Source organism: Pygocentrus nattereri, chromosome 24, assembly GCF_015220715.1.
Source record: "Pygocentrus nattereri isolate fPygNat1 chromosome 24, fPygNat1.pri, whole genome shotgun sequence".
In the NCBI taxonomy this organism is placed as follows: domain Eukaryota; kingdom Metazoa; phylum Chordata; class Actinopteri; order Characiformes; family Serrasalmidae; genus Pygocentrus; species Pygocentrus nattereri.
This window is the reverse complement of record NC_051234.1, coordinates 29,026,593-29,046,779: the sequence shown is the minus strand read 5'-3', so window position 1 is coordinate 29,046,779 and position 20,187 is coordinate 29,026,593. Positions and strand designations below refer to the sequence as shown.

The 20,187-nt window shown below is 44.5% G+C and overlaps 1 protein-coding gene across 1 annotated transcript in view; it reads left to right on the top strand.

Moving 5' to 3' along the window:
• Positions 1–791: 791 nt before the first annotated feature.
• Positions 792–20,187, top strand: part of fndc3bb (fibronectin type III domain containing 3Bb) — a 93,801-nt gene continuing 74,405 nt past the window's right edge. Inside the window, exons 1-3 of the mRNA XM_037533791.1 lie at positions 792–912; positions 19,478–19,611; positions 19,693–19,768. Coding sequence (XP_037389688.1) covers positions 19,504–19,611; positions 19,693–19,768 — 184 coding nt within the window. The 5' untranslated portion in view covers positions 792–912; positions 19,478–19,503. The remainder of the gene's footprint in view (positions 913–19,477; positions 19,612–19,692; positions 19,769–20,187) is intronic.

The window sequence follows — 20,187 nt, the reverse complement described above, 5'->3', positions numbered from 1 at the left end:
GCTTTTTTCTGAATTTCTACAAACACCATTTCATTTTATAGTAAATGAGTTTGGGCTGGTTTATGTTTATGAACAGACGCCTACAGATCAACATAGTAAAGGAGCTCATCTGTGATCCTGAGTTTAAAGCCAGTTTTTATTCAACTTAAACTTGGAACTAAGTTGTAAATAAATCTGAAACTGAAACTTTGCTTGTGTGTAAAAAGTGATTTCAGAGCCACTCGGTTCTCCCTGATGGAAACTGTTTACCTTCAGTGTTTTGTGCTTCTGATCATTTTAATAGACGTCAGCGTCACTAATTAATGACATTCTATTAAAAGACTGGTTTACCAAGAGAGACGCTGGAGGACTTTCACCTGAAATGAGTTCATGAAGCCAGTCTGGTTATAAAAATGATAACAGGACATCAGAGCCAGAATTACTCTTTTAGTACTTTTACTTTATACTTAAGTACATTTGAAGGTAAATACTTTAGTACTTTTACTCAAGTGGAGGTCTAAAGGGAGGAACTTCTACTTTTACTGGAGTAATATTTTACCTTGGGGGTCTCTACTTTAACTCAAGTACATGATTTGTGTACTTCGTCCACCTCTGTTAATCTCTGTTGTATTCAATCGGATTGGCAAAAATCTTTGCATGTAAACACAGCCATTGGTGGAGCATACATCCCTCTGCGCAGCTTTTGATGTGTTACGGTAAAGCGGAAAGTTTTGCTCCCACGTATGCAGCTTCTCGGTGTTTTACGGTAAGACCCGGCCGCCCCCCCCCTCATTCACTGCCACATAATTGACATGGCGGAATCCCACATTCCGCTCCACTGTGGACGTAGCAGCAGCTCGGGGATGGCGAGCCTTTAAAATTCAGGCACGGAGGACTTAAAACGTGGATTAGCGGGATTCACAGAACACCAACGTGAGTAAACCTTGTTTTCGCCTACAGTCGAAGAAAGGACGCCGTCCTTTACACGAGGGGTTTGGAGATGTGAGGAACATCTGGCCAAGTTAGAAAGAGCTGCAGAAAAGCAGGAGGAGACGCCGGCTGTCCGTCTGGGCTGCTGATGGCAAAAGGAAGTCTGGAACTGAATGAGAAACGAAACTTAAACGCTTTGACGAGCGCGTTCGTTCCCGTTTCTTTTAAGCGAGACTTAACTTAACCTTACGCTTCACGCTGCTTTGTGCTCCGCGTCGTCTGTGTCGTGTCCACGGTTTTAAACCTTTTATTAGCCTGACTTCACTCGTTTGGTCCAGTTATTATTCCCTCGAATGCCCCTTTCCACGTTGAAACACTGTCCCATTTACACAGCAGAAGTTAGCTTCGTATTCGCCAGCTTCTCACTTTAATTTTCCGTTCCACCTTAAAAAGGTAGCGTTACGGCAGTTCAATTCTGCCGCCTGCTCTCGCTCTAGAATGGAGCTGGCGCGCTGTTTAAGGTGGACTGGTGAATTCGGGAAAAAAAAGCTGGTGAATAGGAAGCCAGCTTTCTGTTTTGGACTCGAGGCTCAAGGAAAGTTCTGGAACACGAAACCGACGGGCCTCGAGGCGTTTTAACGCTTTCGGTTTAAAGTCGCCCCAGTTTGTGGCGTTAAATATAAGCTAAAGAAAATTAAAAATGTGTTTTTTTTAAGGTGACACGTCAAATCACAGGCAGATAGCGGAGAGATGAAGTCATGCCAGCAAACGGAAAGCTCCAAAACTTCGACGAGGCTGGAAGTTGGCTACCTATACGCTAGCTTCTCGTTGGAATCTCCCCGTTCCACCTTAAATGGTGCAGCAGTTACGTTTATTCTGGCGAGCGAGGCGAATTTAGCCGTAAAAAAGCTGCTCGTGTTGGAGCCAACGAACTCGTTCATGAGGTAAAATGCGCATGTTCGCTTATTTTATGTAACTGCGGCACCATTTAAGGTGGAACGGGAAAATTCGACTCGGAAACGAACTTAAGCCTCGTAAAACTTCGGCCGAACGGAGCCAGTTAGCCACCGAGCTAAAAGCCAGAGCCGGAGGGTTCAGTTCAGCCAGCCAGTGAGTTCAGGAGTGATGCTGCTTCGAAGACAGACGTGTCGATATCAGTCGATTTATCAGGCTTTCGCCGATACGGGCTATTCGCGTCCGGCCGCAGCCGCACGCGTTTGGTACGTGTTAATGTGCGTGAACGATAAAAGTGACAATATCCGACCGTGGAGTCGCTCTTACACTTTTTCTGTTAAGTTTTTTTTTTCCACAGCAGAGGAAATCTGATCCCAAACACATGACGTCACACGGCATTCCAGAGCCAACGCTGAGGTGTAGAAAGCGCCACTTTTCCTCTGGGTTTGCGCCGTGGCCCCTGCAGCTTAAAGGGGAGCTCCTCCGCCTTTTCAAAATTTCCTTTCAAAAATAACGAAATGGTTAACACCAGTCGTAGTCGTAGGGGTTTGGTGTGAAACGCTCTGTTCTGGAGAATCTTACATGGTCAGGGTCGTTTACAGTGGTGGTGATGGGAACCAGACGTCCACCTCTAAATCCTTCCCTCACAGAAAGTTACTGCATGAAGTGGTTATGAATACTCGGCATAATGCCTGAAACATTGCTTTGCGGTGCTGCTGTGGTGGTTCTTGGTGTGAAATGTGTTTTAATCCGCTCTGCATTGCATATGTAAACTCGGAAGACGCAAGTAGGTTCGCTGATGAGTCTGGACGGTGAATAAATTGGCTGTATTTATGTCCTAGACAGTGGCGTCCCTGGTTCTTATCGCCGCCGCTGTAAAGATATCAGTCGGTGTGTTTCTCTGCAAATGATCCATTTCGCTTCAAACCACTCGGAATGCCTTTGATTAAATCTCAGCCGATGAGTTGTGCAGTAATTTAGAAAAATCGATGGAGTTCCCCTTTGCCACCCCAAGTCAGCAGTGATGCATTTATGTGATGACTTTATTTTTATTTTTGGAGGAATTGATCTCTAGTTTTCCTCAGCACTCGCCTTCATTCCGTTCTCCGGAATGATACCGGCTGCTGTTTGTCTTCAGGGCTGGAGCAGATGTGAAATGTTTTATTGTCTAATTCTGTGTCGTCACACGTCAAGGACACGCAGAGTTGAGCCGTTGAACAAGCAGCCAAGACGTATCTTCCATCTGCACCTAGTTCACCCCCCTCCAAACCCTTCCCTGCGCCGAACCACCTCAGCTTCAGCCCCAGGGCCCCTGACCTGAGTGCTGAAAGAATGCGAAGCCTGTGGCAATCTTCAGCAGCGGCGTTCTCTGCCTCCGCTATCCAAATCTGATAATAACACGCCGCTCTCCTTGGGGTGCACCTCGGGCGGCTATTTTTAACTGCAGATTTGCTTTGCGGTTGAATTGTTTGGCCACAAAGTTAGTGCAGCAGCCACATGTAGATAAGGTGAAGGATTTTTTTTTTTCTGCTTGCTTTGGGTTCAGCACTTTGATGATTTCCATACGCAAACGCACCAACTAAAGCTATAGGTAGGGAAATCATTAAACCGTGCTGGAGCAAGGCTTTCCTGCACCGGAGCTGCTTTATTGCATCCAGGTTAGTGGAGCATGTGACCCTGGATTCCAGGTGATATAATATTATCCGGTGATATTCATGTAGCCACTGCTGTGGAAGGAGTTGGACCCTGTTTTTAGGGGTGGTCTGTAATTTTTCTCTAGCAAATCACAGCCATGAAGGGCGTGTTCAGAAAACGAGGTGGGAATTCGAACAGAATTCATACTGTTGTGTTTGCCAAATTCCCTTTAATATCCATTTTACAATGCCTTACCTGAAGGTAGTGCGTCTCGCCGCGGACCGTCTTTGTGTAGGCCAGACTTTCTGTTGACTGCTGATTGGAGCGATTGGACCCGGTTAGGCCCAGATGTCCTTACAGAACTCCGTGTATCAGATGCCAAAACTATCCCAGCACAGCCTTTACTGGTGCTGGACAGGCTTTGCTCTGTTACTGCAGCCCAAGTGGTCGTGGCTTTCCTCGTCCCGGAATGTCGTCTGTTTTCCACCTGGTTCGCGGCAGTCGTTTCCCCCTCTTTTCTCCTCCCTGAGGCTGGAGTCTTTATTCAGGGATTCCTCTTTGAAAAGCGTTGATGTTATCCCCGAGCAGCGGGCGTAGACATCCGAGGCTGTTTTTTTTTGCTGATGGCAAGGGAAGGTCAGGTGTTGACCCCCTATCTGTCTCCATCAATTCCTGAGAGAGATTTTAAGTGTCTGCTGAGCTGCCTTTGTTGCCTTTGTTGATATTACGGGGCAGGTTGTGCCAAGTTAGTGTAAATGCCAGTCGCCCCGAAGGCACACTTCCACGGCTTTAGAAGACTTTACCTTATGAGAACCTGATGGTACATTTGGGGAGAATTTAGGGAGAGCTTATGGATTTTGACCAGGGCGTTTATCTAAATTAAGATCATCCTTACCTTCCTCTTTAAAAAAACAGGCCTTTTGAAGGTTGGTGCGTTGCCGTATCATTGCTGTGGTGATGTTGATGCGACCGGTCATTAACAAGGTTTAAGACCTAATTAACAGGATTCGGTAAACATGTCCTAATTATGTGCCCATAAAGCGGCACCAGTGGAGCATGAACTGCCCGTGAGCTCTTCAGACGATCAGACAGAGTCGCCTCAGATCAGCTCTGAATATTCCGGAAGTGGCTGGAGCAGACGGCCCATTTCTCACCTGTTAATGAGCCTTTTCAGAGCGCGCCTTAAATCGAGCCGCTGGCATTGAGTCAACAGTCGCTTTGCTGTTATATTTGTCTTCGTTTGAGCTCATATATTGCCTTTTTGGGGATCATAGGCATGTTAGATTTATTCTCAATAGAATACAAGTCTAAATAGCTGGTCTAATGAGTGGAAAAACCTTTTGTATGAGTACAGAAACTGGTGCAGAGGAGTCAGATTAAGGTCAGCAGCCCATTCAACACCGGGAATAATGGCTAAGTAAACAGGTAAACGAGACTCGCGCTCTATCAGGCGAACATGCTGTGTCATTTTGCTTTCTTCTGCCAGGACAGTAGTTTTGCAGCATTTCAAATAAGCCTGAAGTCAAACAGCATCCTTTAACATGTGCCAGCACTGGTTGTCATTCGATGTCCTGGGACGTGTAAACAAGCCTGCATGGACCCTATAATTTAGCATGTGCACCTTCCATCAGAAAAAATGAAGTCGGATCGTTGACATATTGGATGGCTAATGCTGCCGACCTGTTGATGTGCTTTTTTCAGTCGTAGTGTGTTATTTGCAGCTGCTGCAGCCAGGTGTGTAACATAGCTTTGAGACTGTTGTCCTTTCTACAGGTGTTTGTCCGACCCTGATGGCATACGACGAGAAATGCACCGCAGCGCTGTAACGTTGTCTGTACTGATATATGGTACTTCATGTTGTTCGGTTTGTCTGTAGATTTGAAAGATGGTGAGCTTTGTGTGGCGTCTCTCTTGCGTGGTCCCGTTTTTAGCTCGCCTGCGGAACGTTTCAGATTGTTTTGAAAGAAAAGTTTTAAATCCGTGGAAATGAAGTCGAGGCTTTTGTCATTCCGTCTTTGTACACAAGCAGTACGAAGTGCAACGTGCAGACGTAAGTGTGGAACAATCAGACTGTAAACAAACCAATAAATATAAATAAAACCAACATTGGACACAGTAAAGAGACGGGACGGTGTAGCGCCGACGCAGCGTTTCTGAGCGCGAGGCTGGTTGTGAAATAAGGTGCAAAGATTATTTGACATGCCGTGATCTGTGAGTAGACGCTGTCAGATAGCGTACGTGAGAACAGCAGTTCCTGAGGCAGGATATACGCAGTGCTGGAGTAAACAGAGAGTAAACACTGTATTAGCAGCGACGTTCCAGATAGTGCATCGAAAGAGGAGAGTGTGTGTGGGTGGTGGTGGGGAGGGGGGGGGGTGGGCTTTGAGTTGTTATGAGTGTAAATTGTCAGTGTTTCCTGCAGGTGGACCTGTTTGATACTTTCTTTGACCACGTGATTAGAAACGAGTGAGACGCATTGAACTGCTGTGTGTAAGTAATTTAGTGATATTGTATTTTTTCGCCAAGCATTAGGTTAATTTTTTTTTTCTTTTCAACGATTTGTCGCCTAAATATTCAGGTATTTTCAGTTTGCCTTGGGTCTCGGACTGGAAGATCAGCAATGAGGATAAACCTTCCATGTTTGTGTGGTTAGCATGGCAGCTAACCTGCTAACCATAAACACTAACGACACAAAAGAAAACAAAATCATATCATAGACTCGCGGTGGGCAATGCGACACTATTGTTGTGATAAATTATGTCACAATTTGCTTTTCTGAGCCCACTGACTAATGAGGTGAGCATAATTAGACCTGTTTAGATTTAGTGCAGTTCGGAAAGCATTGGATAAACGTCATTGTAGATTCTGCTTCGTCTGTCTCCACTTATTAAATCTCAAACCCTAAATATTGTGCACATTGTCAGTACGCAATGTCTTGAAGTATCATGCAGTTCAATTTTTGCCATCGTGCCCACTTATATACTCGCGAGAGTACAGTCTCTCTGATTGAGGTAACTGGCAAGGTTGACAGCAACAGGTGGCTAGTGTGCAGCTGCAGCTGGCCAAGCAGCTAACATAGCAGTTAGTAAGCTGACTAACTCGTTCACCAAAGAAGTAAAGATGATAATAATACAGTCCCTCTGTCATGTGTTCATATGTAGCCAGGAGGAGTGAAATGTTTAAGCTTTGTGCTTAAGCGCTGTTAAACATTTCTTCTGTTTTCACGCTAAATATATTTGCCCCAAACGTTTGGGATGCAAATCTGCACATTACAGCGAGTTCTACTGGAATTAATATATTTTTTGCATGCAAAATTTTCTCTTGTGCATTCAGGCAAATGCAAGCACGGCTGGCCTGTAGCACAACATATCGCTGCTTTCGGAAGAAAACCTTGTATCTCCATTTTTGTCGTTTTTCAGTTTTTGTGGTAGTTTGAAAGTAGCTGTTGTCCTTTACACTGTGTGTAAATGTCATGATGAATGGACTAAAAGAAACGGCCCAAAATGACTCAGAAAAAAGTCTGGTTCCATTGACTTGCATTAAAAGCAAAGCAGCTTTTTTCCTTCTCCTGTGAAGTTACCGTTTTGGAGATGCGAGGTTTTGTTCTGTGGAATTAAGCTTAGATTTTTGTCAAACTGTTTGGGTTACGACCAAAATAAGCCTGCATGACACTCCAGTTCTTATTGACAAACTCAGTAGGCCGCCTTTCGGTTCCCGTTTTTTGCTTTTTTGCACTCCCTGGTGTCATTTTCTTCAACTGCAGTACTTTTGCCCCTTAAAATACTGTCCTCTCCAAACACTGCAGCCACCGCTGGGGAAGAACTCCCCCTGGGTACACATACCCACCGACCCACCCACCCACCCACCCAGAGCCAGTTTACTGGTGTGTAAAATGCAGCTGAGGCCCGAATGAGGATGAGGAATTTGACCTGTTGACCTTTTTAAGGAGAGAGAGGGGAGGAGCGGGAAGGGGGGTGTTTGCGCTGTGTGCTTCTCTGCATGTAGACGTGTCGCATGGCCGAGGTGTTTTTGCCCTCTCCTCTCCTCGGAGAGCTTTTTGGATGTTGGCCTTTGCTTAATTAGGAGTGAGCATGGCTGCTCTGTGAAACGGACAGAATTCAGACGGGTCTGTCTGCAGACTTCGCCTTAACTCCTCTTAACCTCCAGAGTAGTTTCACAGTAGTTAACAAAATATTGATTGTAGTTACTTAAAGGAGGTGATCTGAAATCTATATGGCGTTATACTTCATTACTTGGAGCTTGACGATACATCACGAATCCAGGGAAACAATTTAAAGGGCACATGCATCATGGAAAACCAAATATTTTGTAATTAGAGTTTGATGTAGTGGGTAAATGTTGTAAAGCCTTATACTCTTCACTTCTGAGTCTGTATAGTCTACTATCGAGGCTAAGCTGGAAAAACGGCCTGTTTTTAGTTAGAGTGCATTTGTGATGTCATTAAAAAAAAAAGCTATTTATTTACACACATTCGCCTCTTTAGCCTGAGACTGTTTAGCTCTTATTCACGCCGACGTTATAAGCAGTGTTTCGAGTTGTTTTTAAAAAAAAAAAGGTGCAGTGCAGGGCATCCAGTCAGAACAGCTTATTTACATATATGTCTTAAAGGCACAGTAACAAAAATAGCCAGTTTAATTTTAAGGGATCAAGAGTTTGGAAAATGGTCATGTAAAAATTAATCAAGACTGCTTTTGGTTCATAAAGGTGCACAAACATCATAAGCGGACCTGAGAGAGGAAAAGAAACATACATAGCATGAAAATGCTGTGGAAATACTTCTCTAAATGTTCAAAATGTGATGCGGAATTTTTTATTTCTTCAGCTCATTTTTGTTGGTGTTCGGAATAAACAAGTACCGTAACTAAATAATGAACTGAAGTTTAACGCCATAATATAAATAGTCTGTTCGGAGTTTTCCACAGAACTGACTAGTGATGTCATCGACTTCCCTCTTTTCCAGGCCAGCCCCCCTCGCAACCCCCCCCCCCCCCCCTCCTCAAACTCCACCTGCTGCGTCCCCTCATTCCTCTCTGAGAGCTCCACGCCATGCTGGAGTGCGTGAGTGATTGATTTGCTCCGGGGGGATCCCGATACTGTCCCGTGTGTTTTGATTGGAGAGAGTGATTCAGGAACGGTTTGACCTGGTTTAGATGCTCCCGGCTCCTAGTCTTCAAGGCGGTGTCATGTTCCGTTTGTGTAGGGGTGTGTGTGTGTGTGTGTGTGTGTGTGTGGTAGGGGGGGGGGTGCTAGTTATGCAATACCCCAGCTCCATTCTGGGAATCCTTTTTCCTCCTCCTCTTCTTCTGTTGCATTGTCCTGTCTTTAAGCTCTTGCACTTGCTCACAGTGTCGCTGCTGCTGGGCATGAAGTGTGAGCTTACAGCGCATGCAGAAAGTGGGTCAGGTTTTGAGTCAGGATGGGAGTGGTCATTTGGAGAGACGGATATCAGAACTCACCTTAGTGTTTGTTCACTGACTCGGGTTTTACTTTAAATGGTGCTGTACCACTTTAAAATAAGACCGCCTTTATAAAGCGTTCGCGAATGGCTTAAAACAAATGTACTAATTGTTATTAATTAGGCCTGAAAGACCTTATAATCATTGGTAAACATTTACAACACACAAAAAGGGCAACGGTGGTCTGTTGGCTACCTAATAGAGAACCACAGTCATAGTATATCTGCTAATGCTCACTTTTTGCCATCAGTCAGCATTATTTTATATATATATATATATATATATATATGTGTGTGTGTGTGTGTGTGTGTGTGTGTGTGTGTGTGTGTGTGTATAGACTGTAAAGCGTCCTTGAGCATAGGAAAGGCGCTATATAAATAAACGATGATGTTTATTAATAATTAATGAAGTGTTTATTACCTAACTAATCGACTAGTTTTAAACCATTTATAAAGTGTTTATAAAGGCAGTCTTATATTAGTGTACCCATAAGCCTTTGAATGTCTGAATCCTACATTTTTCTTATCCGTGGCGCCACCTTAACAACAAGTTGTTTTAAGTACCACACAGTTCATTTTCACGTCTCTCTCAGTATTAAACAGGTTGTTTTTCTAACTGAGCATTAAAGACTGATGTGTAAGTGAGCTCTGAATTAGGGCTGATTGATTTTGGGAAAATCTAATTGGGATTTTTCTGATCAATATTGTGACTGTGATTATTTTCTGTAAACTGAAGTCCAGGCCTGTTAGTTTGGCCCAAAGACTAGAACATCCACTTATTCTTGTTCAGGCTTGAACGCTGAACATGCCGGACTGCCAGTCGGTTGTGGTTGTGATGTCACAGTGTATAGGTGTTTGGTTGCTTCATCTGCATGCAGTTCAGAAGCTCTGATATCAGGGTTGATTTTCCCTGATTAAGGCAACATTGAGTGCGTTTGCATGTACATAATGATCCGATAACTGCAGAAAATCAGGTTTTGGCAGTAATCCGATCGACACGTTTATGTGCGCTTGAGTGATCAGATAATGGGGAAACTCCGGGCCTATATGAGTCGGACAGTGATCAGATTTCTGCTTTGCAACCAGCCAATAAACTCACAGAAGGAGACGTGACGTAAACTTAATGTAAAACTTTTTTATTTTTAGACTTCCACCACTTAAGCCTGAAAATATAGCGCACATCATCGAGAAGATGAATATTTAAATCCTTCATTTCGTCAAGCGTGTGTTCTGGTGTTTGGCTTCAGGTCTGATAATGAGAGCTGGAATTTAGCTCCGTAATCAGATTTCTCAGTGCATGTGAAGAAATCAGTTTACATTGCGTACTGAGCAGAAATCCAGCTCTCCATCAGATTTGTCAGTCAGATTTCTAGACCTCACTCGGATTTAAGAAATGGGAGTGTGTCGCTTTGAATAATCAGATAACTGCAGAAATCTGATAATGATCAGATTATTGAGTGCCTGTTGATAATGTAGGTTATCGTTAAAATTGCGGCTTTTGCTGTTTGAAAATTGCCCTCTTTTTAATTGCGATGTCAACATAAAAGCGCCTAGTGTTTCGGATGTAGTGTGAATGGGTGGGGCTTAGCGGCTGTAGGCTGAAGATTTATGACCTCATAAAAATTGTAAATTCAAAGCAGCTGTTTTTGCAGTTTAGTGTCTGTAGATGGGCGGTAAGGAGTGAAAGGGGTTTTGACGCTGAAAGTGTTTTTATCATGATTTGGGCCTTTTAAACAGTCTTAAATGGTGAGATCTAAGCTGAGGTGTGGTGAATTGTTCGGTGGTACTAACACTACTACCTTACCTTAAATCGCAAACCAGAAGTGGGTGTGGCTTTAACCCTAAACGTGTGTAAAATGCAGGATGTGAGTGTTTCCTGACTGCAGTGGTCCTCTAATCAAGATACGCTGACCATAATAACCCGCATGCAGACTGTGCTGTAGTCCTTCAGTCAGTCTAGGTTTCGGAGCATGCTGATTGGCTCACCGATGCTGATGGCATTGACTGCTGAGGTATTGATATTTGGTAATGCACGTCATGCACTTTCAGTATATTTGGTACTGTAAATAGTAATTAATGCAGTCATTGCCATAAAAATAGGGGATTTCAGTGCCCAGTGTAGAGGCGTTTGGCATTCGGTTGTATGTTGGAGAATTCCGCTGATTTTCCAGACATTTTTACTAATCCAGTGAATGAGAGATGAATAAAGTCACTGAGTGGTTCCACTGAAATCGTGCATTATAGAGAAACCTACCTAACCGACTTTATTTCTTTACATTGCTATGATAGGAAAGTGATGTTTGCAGCATAAATATAACATTTTATTTACTGTCTAAAACCACCAGTGAAACTACGTGCATCTCCTGAGTTTAATATTGATAGTGGTAAAATGTTCGTAAATCCGAAAACATGCTTTGCCTGCGTATATTTTTAAAATATTAGGTCAAAACCTTCTCAGTCTGATGTATAACCGTATTTCAGGCACTGGGGAGTGTGTTCGTAGCTATAATAGCTTTCCGTGAGGGAGCTTTGGTTCCCATCACCTCCACTGTGAACAAATAGGACTCTTAAGTTTAGCTAGAACGGAGCGTTTCACAGCAAACCGCTCTGAATGACTTTGTTTACATGTTAATGGTGTAATTATGCAGAAATCTTGAAATATCGGTGGAGTTCCCCTTTAATTCAAAAGCCTGAAGCATAAATAATGCGTGTCCTTATGACAAACGGTGGTTAAAACACACATCTGTGGGTTTGAGTTCAGCTGGGTGGGATATCGCTGGAGTGTTGTGACTTCAGGGTGGGCGGGCTGCACCCCAGCTTAGCTGGGTCATTATTTAAGCCCTTACATTAAAACATGGCTTTGGGATGAGCCCAGATGTGGTTTCCTGGGCCGAAGAGAGTGAGAGCGTCCGTGTGTGGAGCGGCGTGATGAATGTATGACCGTGTAAACCAAGCCTGCCTCTCTGTTTGCCTGCTGTGTTGACCTCAATATACATTCACATAGACAGTTTGTCAGTGATGATGCCTTTTGTATATCAGCTTTTGTGTGCACTCGTCCCCAAAGCTAAACTTCCTGTGAGGCAGTGTCCGTGGTGTGTGTGTGTGTGTGTGTGTGTGTGTGTGTGTGTGTGTGGGCAGCAGTTACAGTGTCCTTGTATGGCTAGTGGGTTAGTAGGCTGCTCTGACTACCAGGCCACGTGTAACAGGGCTGACCAGTGGCCAGTAGGGCTGCCACTGTTATATTCATAGATCCCTTTTTCCTAATACTGATATGGCTCTGTTGACATAAATCCACTAGTTTTACTTAAATGAATGAGCTGCTTTTAACTGGAGCGCTTTATTTAACCGCATGTGTTGTCAGACCAGTTGGACCTGATTAAAATAATGTGTGCAGGGGTCAATTTTGGGGTATGTTGCCTAAAAGCAACTGGGAATAAAGGATAGAGCCGTGCTTCCGGAAGTGGTGAGGCCTGGCTTGTGACTGGACAAATCCATTCCACGGTTGCACCATGTTGCTCTTAGGCAACAAACATATTTATGCAAATTCTCTTAACAAAAAAAAAAGATACTGAATGTTAGAGGTTTAAAAGTGACTACTAAGAGATTTGAGCTGCTCAAACTGTTCCCTTTGTTACCCCTGCTGTTGTCTTTAAATGTGGGCAATGTTATTGTAATGTGAGGGGGAGAAGATGGGTTTGTTGCCCTGAGGCAACATTGTGCAATAGGGGGTTAAGAGGAGCCTCCAAAAGCTTTAATAGTCCAGCTACTCGGACGCGACCCTTGAATTGGGTGTATCTTTTTTCCCCTCTGGTATCTGATCCAGCTTCTGTTTCTGATAACCTCTGAGTACCTTTACCTCGTATTGTATCAGTGACTTCTGTGTATATTAGAGATTATACTACAGATTATATTGATATTGATGATTGATTATTACTCAAGTAATCATTGTTTTTTTTTAAAAGGGGGCAGTAAAATGGACTTAAAGGACTCCTCCACTTGGCTCGGATGTGCAGTAGTTGAGCAGCTGAGAGATGTTTGGTGTATAAATTTTTTTTTTTTTTTTTTTTTTATTTTTTTTTTTGGTTTAGCATTGAAGGCTAATGTTGCTAATGGACACTAGAAGTCAGTCACCCTAATCTTTTCCACAAATGCTTCACCCGAAGTTTCCCACAGCCCACTCAAACCACATCCAGGTCTTCATTAAGGTGACTTCAGCAAGTAGCCGAACTGTGCCGGCAGCCACAAGTGCTGTGCTGAAATCCACCTCCTCCTCAGATTTCTGCATGCACCTCACACAGGCATGTGGACACCACACAGCATGTGGACAACTTCTATTTCCGTTTTTTTATCCTCTTGTAAATTGCAGTGGATCTTGATCCTCTAAATAAAGATTTTAAAATGGAAACGAACAATAAATCTGTTTGCGTCCACGACCTGCGTGAACATGAGGGCAGAATTTGGCGCAACACTGTTGTTGAAAATGGCTAATCGCAGCATTTGCCTACACCAGTCATGTCAAACTGAAGGCCTTCCAGGCCAAAGTGCTAAGATATTAGTGTTTACCCTCATCTAGCGCTCTGAATGCAGTTGGATAAGGCCTTGCTAATGAGCAGATGAGCTGAATCAGGTGTGTTCAATGAGGCAGCGAGTGAAAGTCTGCAGTGTTTTTGGCTCGCAAGGACTGGAGCTCGACACATGTGGCCTACATGGTGATGATTCATGCATTTATAGCTCATAGCAAGTCATACTGGGTCCTAAACCACCTCATTTAGGTCATGCAGACTGGTCGAAGACTAGGGAATGTGTTTGAGTGGGTTGTGAAGTTTTTGGGAAGTATTTGTGGAAAATGTTTGGGTGACCATTGAATTCTGTGTTATTGCCATGTTAGCACTGCTGAAGTAAACTAAAACAAAATTTGGACCCCAGGTATGTCTAGGCTGATCAGCCTTAAAGTGGCTTCATAAAAGTGTGTATAATAACACAATGTGGCACTGAACGTGTATAAACGAGTGCCTCACTCAGGCTCCTTGTCTTGCAGTAAGAGAATTTTCATGTCATGAACCAATCTAAGCAATTTTTTTTGGTTTTAATTGAGTAAATGTGATGGCCCAAGTAGCTGGGAATGAAAGGTGATCAGCTGGATGCCCTGGGCCAGCGCTAACATTTACACAACGTTTCAGCAGCATTCCAGTGACGTGTCCTCATCTTACTGTCTGTCCCGGGCCAGTCTGGGGTCTTATCGGGCCCCAGACTCACGGCGGGAGAGGTGACTGCTGGAATGAAGAGAAGGAGGAGGTGGAGGAGGGGATATTTTGTTTGGGGATATTTTTAAAGACGTGATTTCATCTCCCAGTAAATGTTGATTGGAGTCGCAGACGTGACTCATGAGGAGGGCTGGAGGCTGTTGGAAATGGTGAATGTTCGGAGGTGAGATGGAGTTACGCCGGGAAGGAAAAAAGTAGGACGCGCCACACACACACTCTGTCTCGGACTCTGGATGCCTGAGCGTGTGTGTGCGCGAGTGTGTCGTTTTACTTGCGACACAGGAGGAGGAGGAGGAGGAGGAGGAGGAGTGTTATTTAGGTCCAGTTGTTAGGAGAGCAGTTTCTAGCCAAGGAGTGAAGGGGGAAGGGGGAGAAGACTGGGGAAGGGGGGAAGGGGGAGAAGACTGGGGAAGGGGGGAAGAGGAGAAGAGGAAAGAAGGATGGTTTCTCGGTTTCCCCCAGTTTCCTCTGTGTTATTACATATCATTAGCTGGATTATAGGGCCTGCGCCAGACCGACTCCCCATCTGGGGCTGTAAAAGTGCCAGACGTGAAAACAGATTTCAAAGAAATGTCTTTTCGGAGGAGTTGTGAAGGGTGGCAGGCAGCTAGACGTTGCAGCCGTTCCGCTGATGCTTTTCGTTGCACATAAATAACGCGATTGCATAATGTTATTGTCATGATGTCAGGAGTTTCGCCAGATGTTTCGTGTCAGGTGCCACAGTGTGCAATGGAAGATTCCTTCTGTATTTGTGTCACGAACACTCGGAAGTTTTGGGCCTTCTTGTGGTTGATAATGTCATGTCTTTCTGTGAACTCACTAGCAAAGCACGAAGGGGAGAAGGAAAGCGGTTCTACGTGTGAAGGCTCTGCTGCGGTGTGGCGCAAACCTGCTTTTAGCCGATGCTGTCTGGAGTAACCAGATGGAAAAAAGTGCTGTGCGGACTGCGGGTGATTTACGCCCCCTGTAATCTGAAGTGAGTCCGTGTCCCTGGGCCTGCTGTAGATGCCGTTGCCAGGGAAACGTTTGTTTCCACAGCGTTTGTTTTGGACCCGTAGCGCAGGATGCAAAGCAGATGGAGTGAGATTGTGGGGGAGGTGGACAGAGTCGGGGGCGTAATCTGGGGAATACCCCCAGTGTGTGACCCCCTGGCCTTTGTAGTGAAGGAGAAGCTCTCTGTAGCGTGGTTAAAAACATGACCCCCCCCCCCAAGGTAGGCAGGCTTCTCCTTGTCCAAGTTTGAATGAGTCCTTGAGTCATTTCCCCTGGGGGAGTCCAACAAAGATCGAGGCACCACTCATCCTGAGGAATGAGGGGAATGAAGGAGACATAAAAGAGAAGGAGAGAAGAGAGTGAGTGAGTGTCGGTTTCTCAACCCTGGGGGCTTAAATTGCTGCGTTAATGATTTTAGATGCTGGTAATTAGAGGCTGTGCCATCATGCCTGCAGGAGAGGGATTGGGCACGTCTGGAACCGATGAGAAAAGTCATTCACATCTTGAAACACCTCGGAATTTGAGACGGAGTTTCAGTGTGCCCATTATGACTTGTGCATGATTGCCTTTTGGAGGAACACTTGTTTCTGCTGAGGTGTTTATTGCCCGACGCAGGTCCTGAGAGTTAAATATCACCCTCAGCCGCTCATAACGAGAGCCTTTACGTGCCGAGAGTTTGGACGAAGACCTGTTATTGCTTTATAGAGGACAAATATGATGAGTCAACAGGTTTGCCTGTGGCTCCTCTGACTTTTCTCTGACCTTCTACCACATGGCAGTGGGCTTATTATATCCACGTTTTCAGATTGTCATTGTTTTCTCTCAGCTTGCTGGCTTTTGAGAGGCATCCAGCGGGACAGGTGAGGAGGAAGAAGCCGTCTCTGCTGTGAAGAAGAGAAATCCGACGCTCGTTCTTATTGAGCTCATCAGTATGCATGCTTGGCCCCAGCATGGGGCAGATGAGCCTCACGTGTGCAGCCCTGCAGGCTCAGAAAGCTCCTACCGAAGGCATTTTAAATTCCAGGAAGAGAAACAAAGCATGGGGTGGAATCTTCAGCTGTGGCTGCGATTCTGCTGCTGCTGGAGCTTCTTTTCCAGGAGAAACTTCTTTGCCAGCACAGCTGAAAGTTGAGCAGAGGCCACATTTCACGTCCACGTCAGCAAGCACGTTCAGGATGTCATCATGCACTGAAGGGAGTTTTAACTAAAGGGCGTGCATTCTGACTAATTTTAGTTATGACTTAGTTAAAGAATGAATAAATGGACTTCTGAGCAAATGAATTTAAAGCTATAGACTTTTTTTATTTTTAGTTGATGCCGCTGGTGTCGTGAAAAAAGCACAGAGGAACACATTTGAACCCGCTTTATTATTCGAAACTAGCCGAGGGAAGTCTGTAGATTTGTGTCTGAGTAACGGAGGCTGCCTCTTCAGGTGCATCTTAACCCAGCTTAACCCAAATGTTAAGAAGAGGCGTCTTGTCCTTTCATCAAAAATCAAACCCCCTTGAGAGCCACAACATTTTATGTCCATTTTACCATCTTGGCTGTAAATGTCTCAGTATGTGCTGATTTTCTAGTACAGGATAAAAAGTAGAAACAAAAACACAGACTTTGAATTCGAACGAGTCTTCAGCTTCGTGAGTTTAAGTGTTTGACACTTTCTCATTGCAGATTAAACGCATCACTAAACCGGCTGGAGTGATTTATAAATGCAAATAAGTCTGTTTGTCTTAAATCCCTTTACTGTTAGCTAGGTGAGATTGTTGTCTGCGTTGCTGTGGTGACCAACAGTCTGTGCTGATCTTCAGGGTTAAAGGGTGAATCAGCTGTTCTACATTAGCTCCAACGTTTAAGACGTTTATTGTTAAACTGTGTTGAACGATCAGCAGAGCTTTATTTTACTGTAAAGGAGGATTATTTTATTATTACCTACAACTCTGATTCTGCTACGGAGCAAAAGGGCAGTAAAAGAGCCGCATGTTGTCGACCCCGGTCTAGAGCTTACTGGTACTAGGCCGTGTGCTGAGGAAGATTTGTTGTCTATGGGGGCAGTCATGTGCTGGAGTTTAGGGAACCAGCCTCGTGACCGGAAGGTCGCCAGTTCGATCCCCAGAGCCGACAGCACGTGACCTGAGGTGTCGTTGAGCAAGACACCTAACCCCCAACTGCTCCCCGGGCGCTGCGGATTGGGCTGCCCACCGCTCTGGGCAAGTATGCTCACTGCCCTCTAGTCTGTGTGTCTGTGTGTCTGTGTGTCTGTGTGTCTGTGTGTCTGTGTGTCTGTGTGTCTGTGTGTCTGTGTGTCTGTGTGTCTGTGTGTCTGTGTGTCTGTGTGCGCGCTCACTAGAGTGTATGTGGTGTTTCATTTCACGGATGGGTTAAATGCGGAGGTGATATTTCCCTGTTGTGGGACTAATAAGGGTCACAATCTTAATTAATCTTAATTCTACAGGTGGTCTTTCGTCCTTGGTGGATGTGAGCCAATGTTTTAGAGGAATTCTTGTTTCTTGACGTGGCTAGAGTAGTTAATGTAGTTAATAATGGTTACTAATATATCTGCTACCTCATACTTCTCAGTCACATCCTTAACAGCGTATCCTTGGCAATGCTGTCAAGACATGGTACTTTGCAAATTTAATAAACGTTTTTACAAATATGAGCAAACTTGCTAAATTTTTGTCATGAAAATGTTGGCTTTTATGTTTTCTTCGTCTTCCGGTGAAGAACGTGGCATATGCGAAAAGCAAATGCTGATTTCAGAGTTCAAATGCTGGCCCCTAGATTGGTTAAAGGAGCACTATTCGATTTTGGAGAACATCTGATGATGTTTGAACTCAATAGCAATACAAACACAGGCCTCCCTTTAGTGCTCCTTCAGAAACTCCGCTCTCCAAATTCGTCTTATTAGATCTTTGTTGCCATAGAACCCTTCGCAAATGTGGTATACAGAAATACAATGATATGCCATTAGAGTGAACAGCAAGTAATATAGCTAATGTTAGCTAGAATGTGGGTTAGCAAACTGTCGCTACGGTTTCTGCTGTGAAGCTAAACAGTTGCCATCATAAACATACGCAAACAAGACGAAACAATCCTGACCTATTGCTTCTGTGAAACATCAAAAATAAGTTAAAGCCACCCACCTCTCCAGCGAGAGCAGCCTCCTCATCCGTTTTCAGGCCTTTCAACTCTCGATGATCCTGAAGTCGTCTGCTTTTTAACATTTTTTTATTTATTTATTTTTTGCTAGCTTTTTGTTTGAATTTTCTCGTTTCGTTGTGCATGCAAGCTGTGTGGACAGTCACTGTCTGGGGAGGGCTAAACCCACGTGGGGAAGGCCGACGTGTTTTAAAGGGCAGAAGGAACGTGTTCGTCTGGCCATCCTGACTATGAAAACAAAAAAACCCCACAAACTCAGAGTACAACACACACAGAGGGGGCGTGACACTGCTCAGGACACTGGTACTCCACTATGTCTTTACTATAAAGTTTAAAATGTCAAATATATCACCTTTTACCCAAGTACTCCAGTACCCATGCCTATCCTTAGTTTTTGCTCTACTTGGGGTTCATCTGTCTAGTGCCAGAATCTGCTGAAGCTTCTCTAACAGCAGAAACTGCTGCGACGACAGCCAGAGGTTCGGCAGCTTCGGCTAAGGAGTTTGCATTGGTAGAGCTGAACTTTTCAGGCCAAAATACTTAGTCCATATTTTTTAAAGCCCTGTTGGGATTTTTGAATCCAATCGCTTGTTAATTTTCTCATTTAATTACATTTTAGAGGGGAGTGCATCAGTTCTTTTTCTCTGTCTGTTTATAAGAAGTCCCTTAGAGGCAGCACAGGTGAGTTTAAGCTTTCATGGCACTCGAGGCTTCCCTCCTTCTCCTCATCTCTTTATCCCAACTGCCTAGTCTACCAGAGAATTACTTGTCCCGTAACTGCAGTTATATACAGATTACTTCATTCCTGAACAGATTACGTCATCATATGAATGTCGGTGACATCATGTGTAATGACTTCACCCTCTTGCCTTATCCGGATGGTAACTTCCTATAAGAGGTGTGTGCGTGACTGTGTGCATGCTTGAGGGTGTGAATGGGCAGTTGGGAGTGTGGACAGACTTTTGTTGTATCCTTTGAACTTTTTAACGAGCCGTTGGTGGCAGATTTGCACGGTCGCTAATTAACACTAGAAGAGCGGCCTGGTTCAGTGTGTTTTAACGGCATGTGGCTTTTTGCCTCTCCACAGCGGCTGTGCAGGGGAAGGCTCCATGAATGTACGTCACCATGATGATGACGGACCAGATGCTGGAACTTCCGCCACTGCTGAACGGCGAGGTTCCCATGATGCACCACATGATTAATGGAGACGCCTCGCAACAGGTGAGCCAATAACCCAAGCTAATAACTTCGTGATGAGTCTTTGGTGAGGTGCCAACGACTGTTTCTGCTTTTTGTTTGCAGGTAATCTTGGTCCAGGTGAATCCTGGGGAGACGTTCACCATTCGTCGGGAGGATGGAACCCTGCAGTGCATACAAGGTCTGTGGAACACCTTTCTATCCGACTCTCTGCTGGAGCTGTTCTCTTGTTAGAGAAGCCAACTCGAACGCGCTTGGAGTGTTTTTGGAAAAGTCTATATCAGAGTATTGGCAGATTCTTGGAATGTAGTGACTCAGATGGTTGTTGTACTGTGGTTTTCCTCACGGTTGGTGGGATGCTTCCCGTTTTATTACCAGGAATGAACTTCCAGTTAAACAGTTCGGCAGCCACAGTGTTCGTAGTGTTTAAAGCTGTTTAAATACAAAATATGTTGGAAGTTGATGATTATTCGTTTTGTCCCCGAGGGGTAGATCAGCTGTACGATTGGGAAAGTTATCTTCAATCTTGGATTGAAACGCTATTGTTACTGAGTGCGTTTACATGCATTTAATAATCAGAACATAATCAGAGTTCTGCAG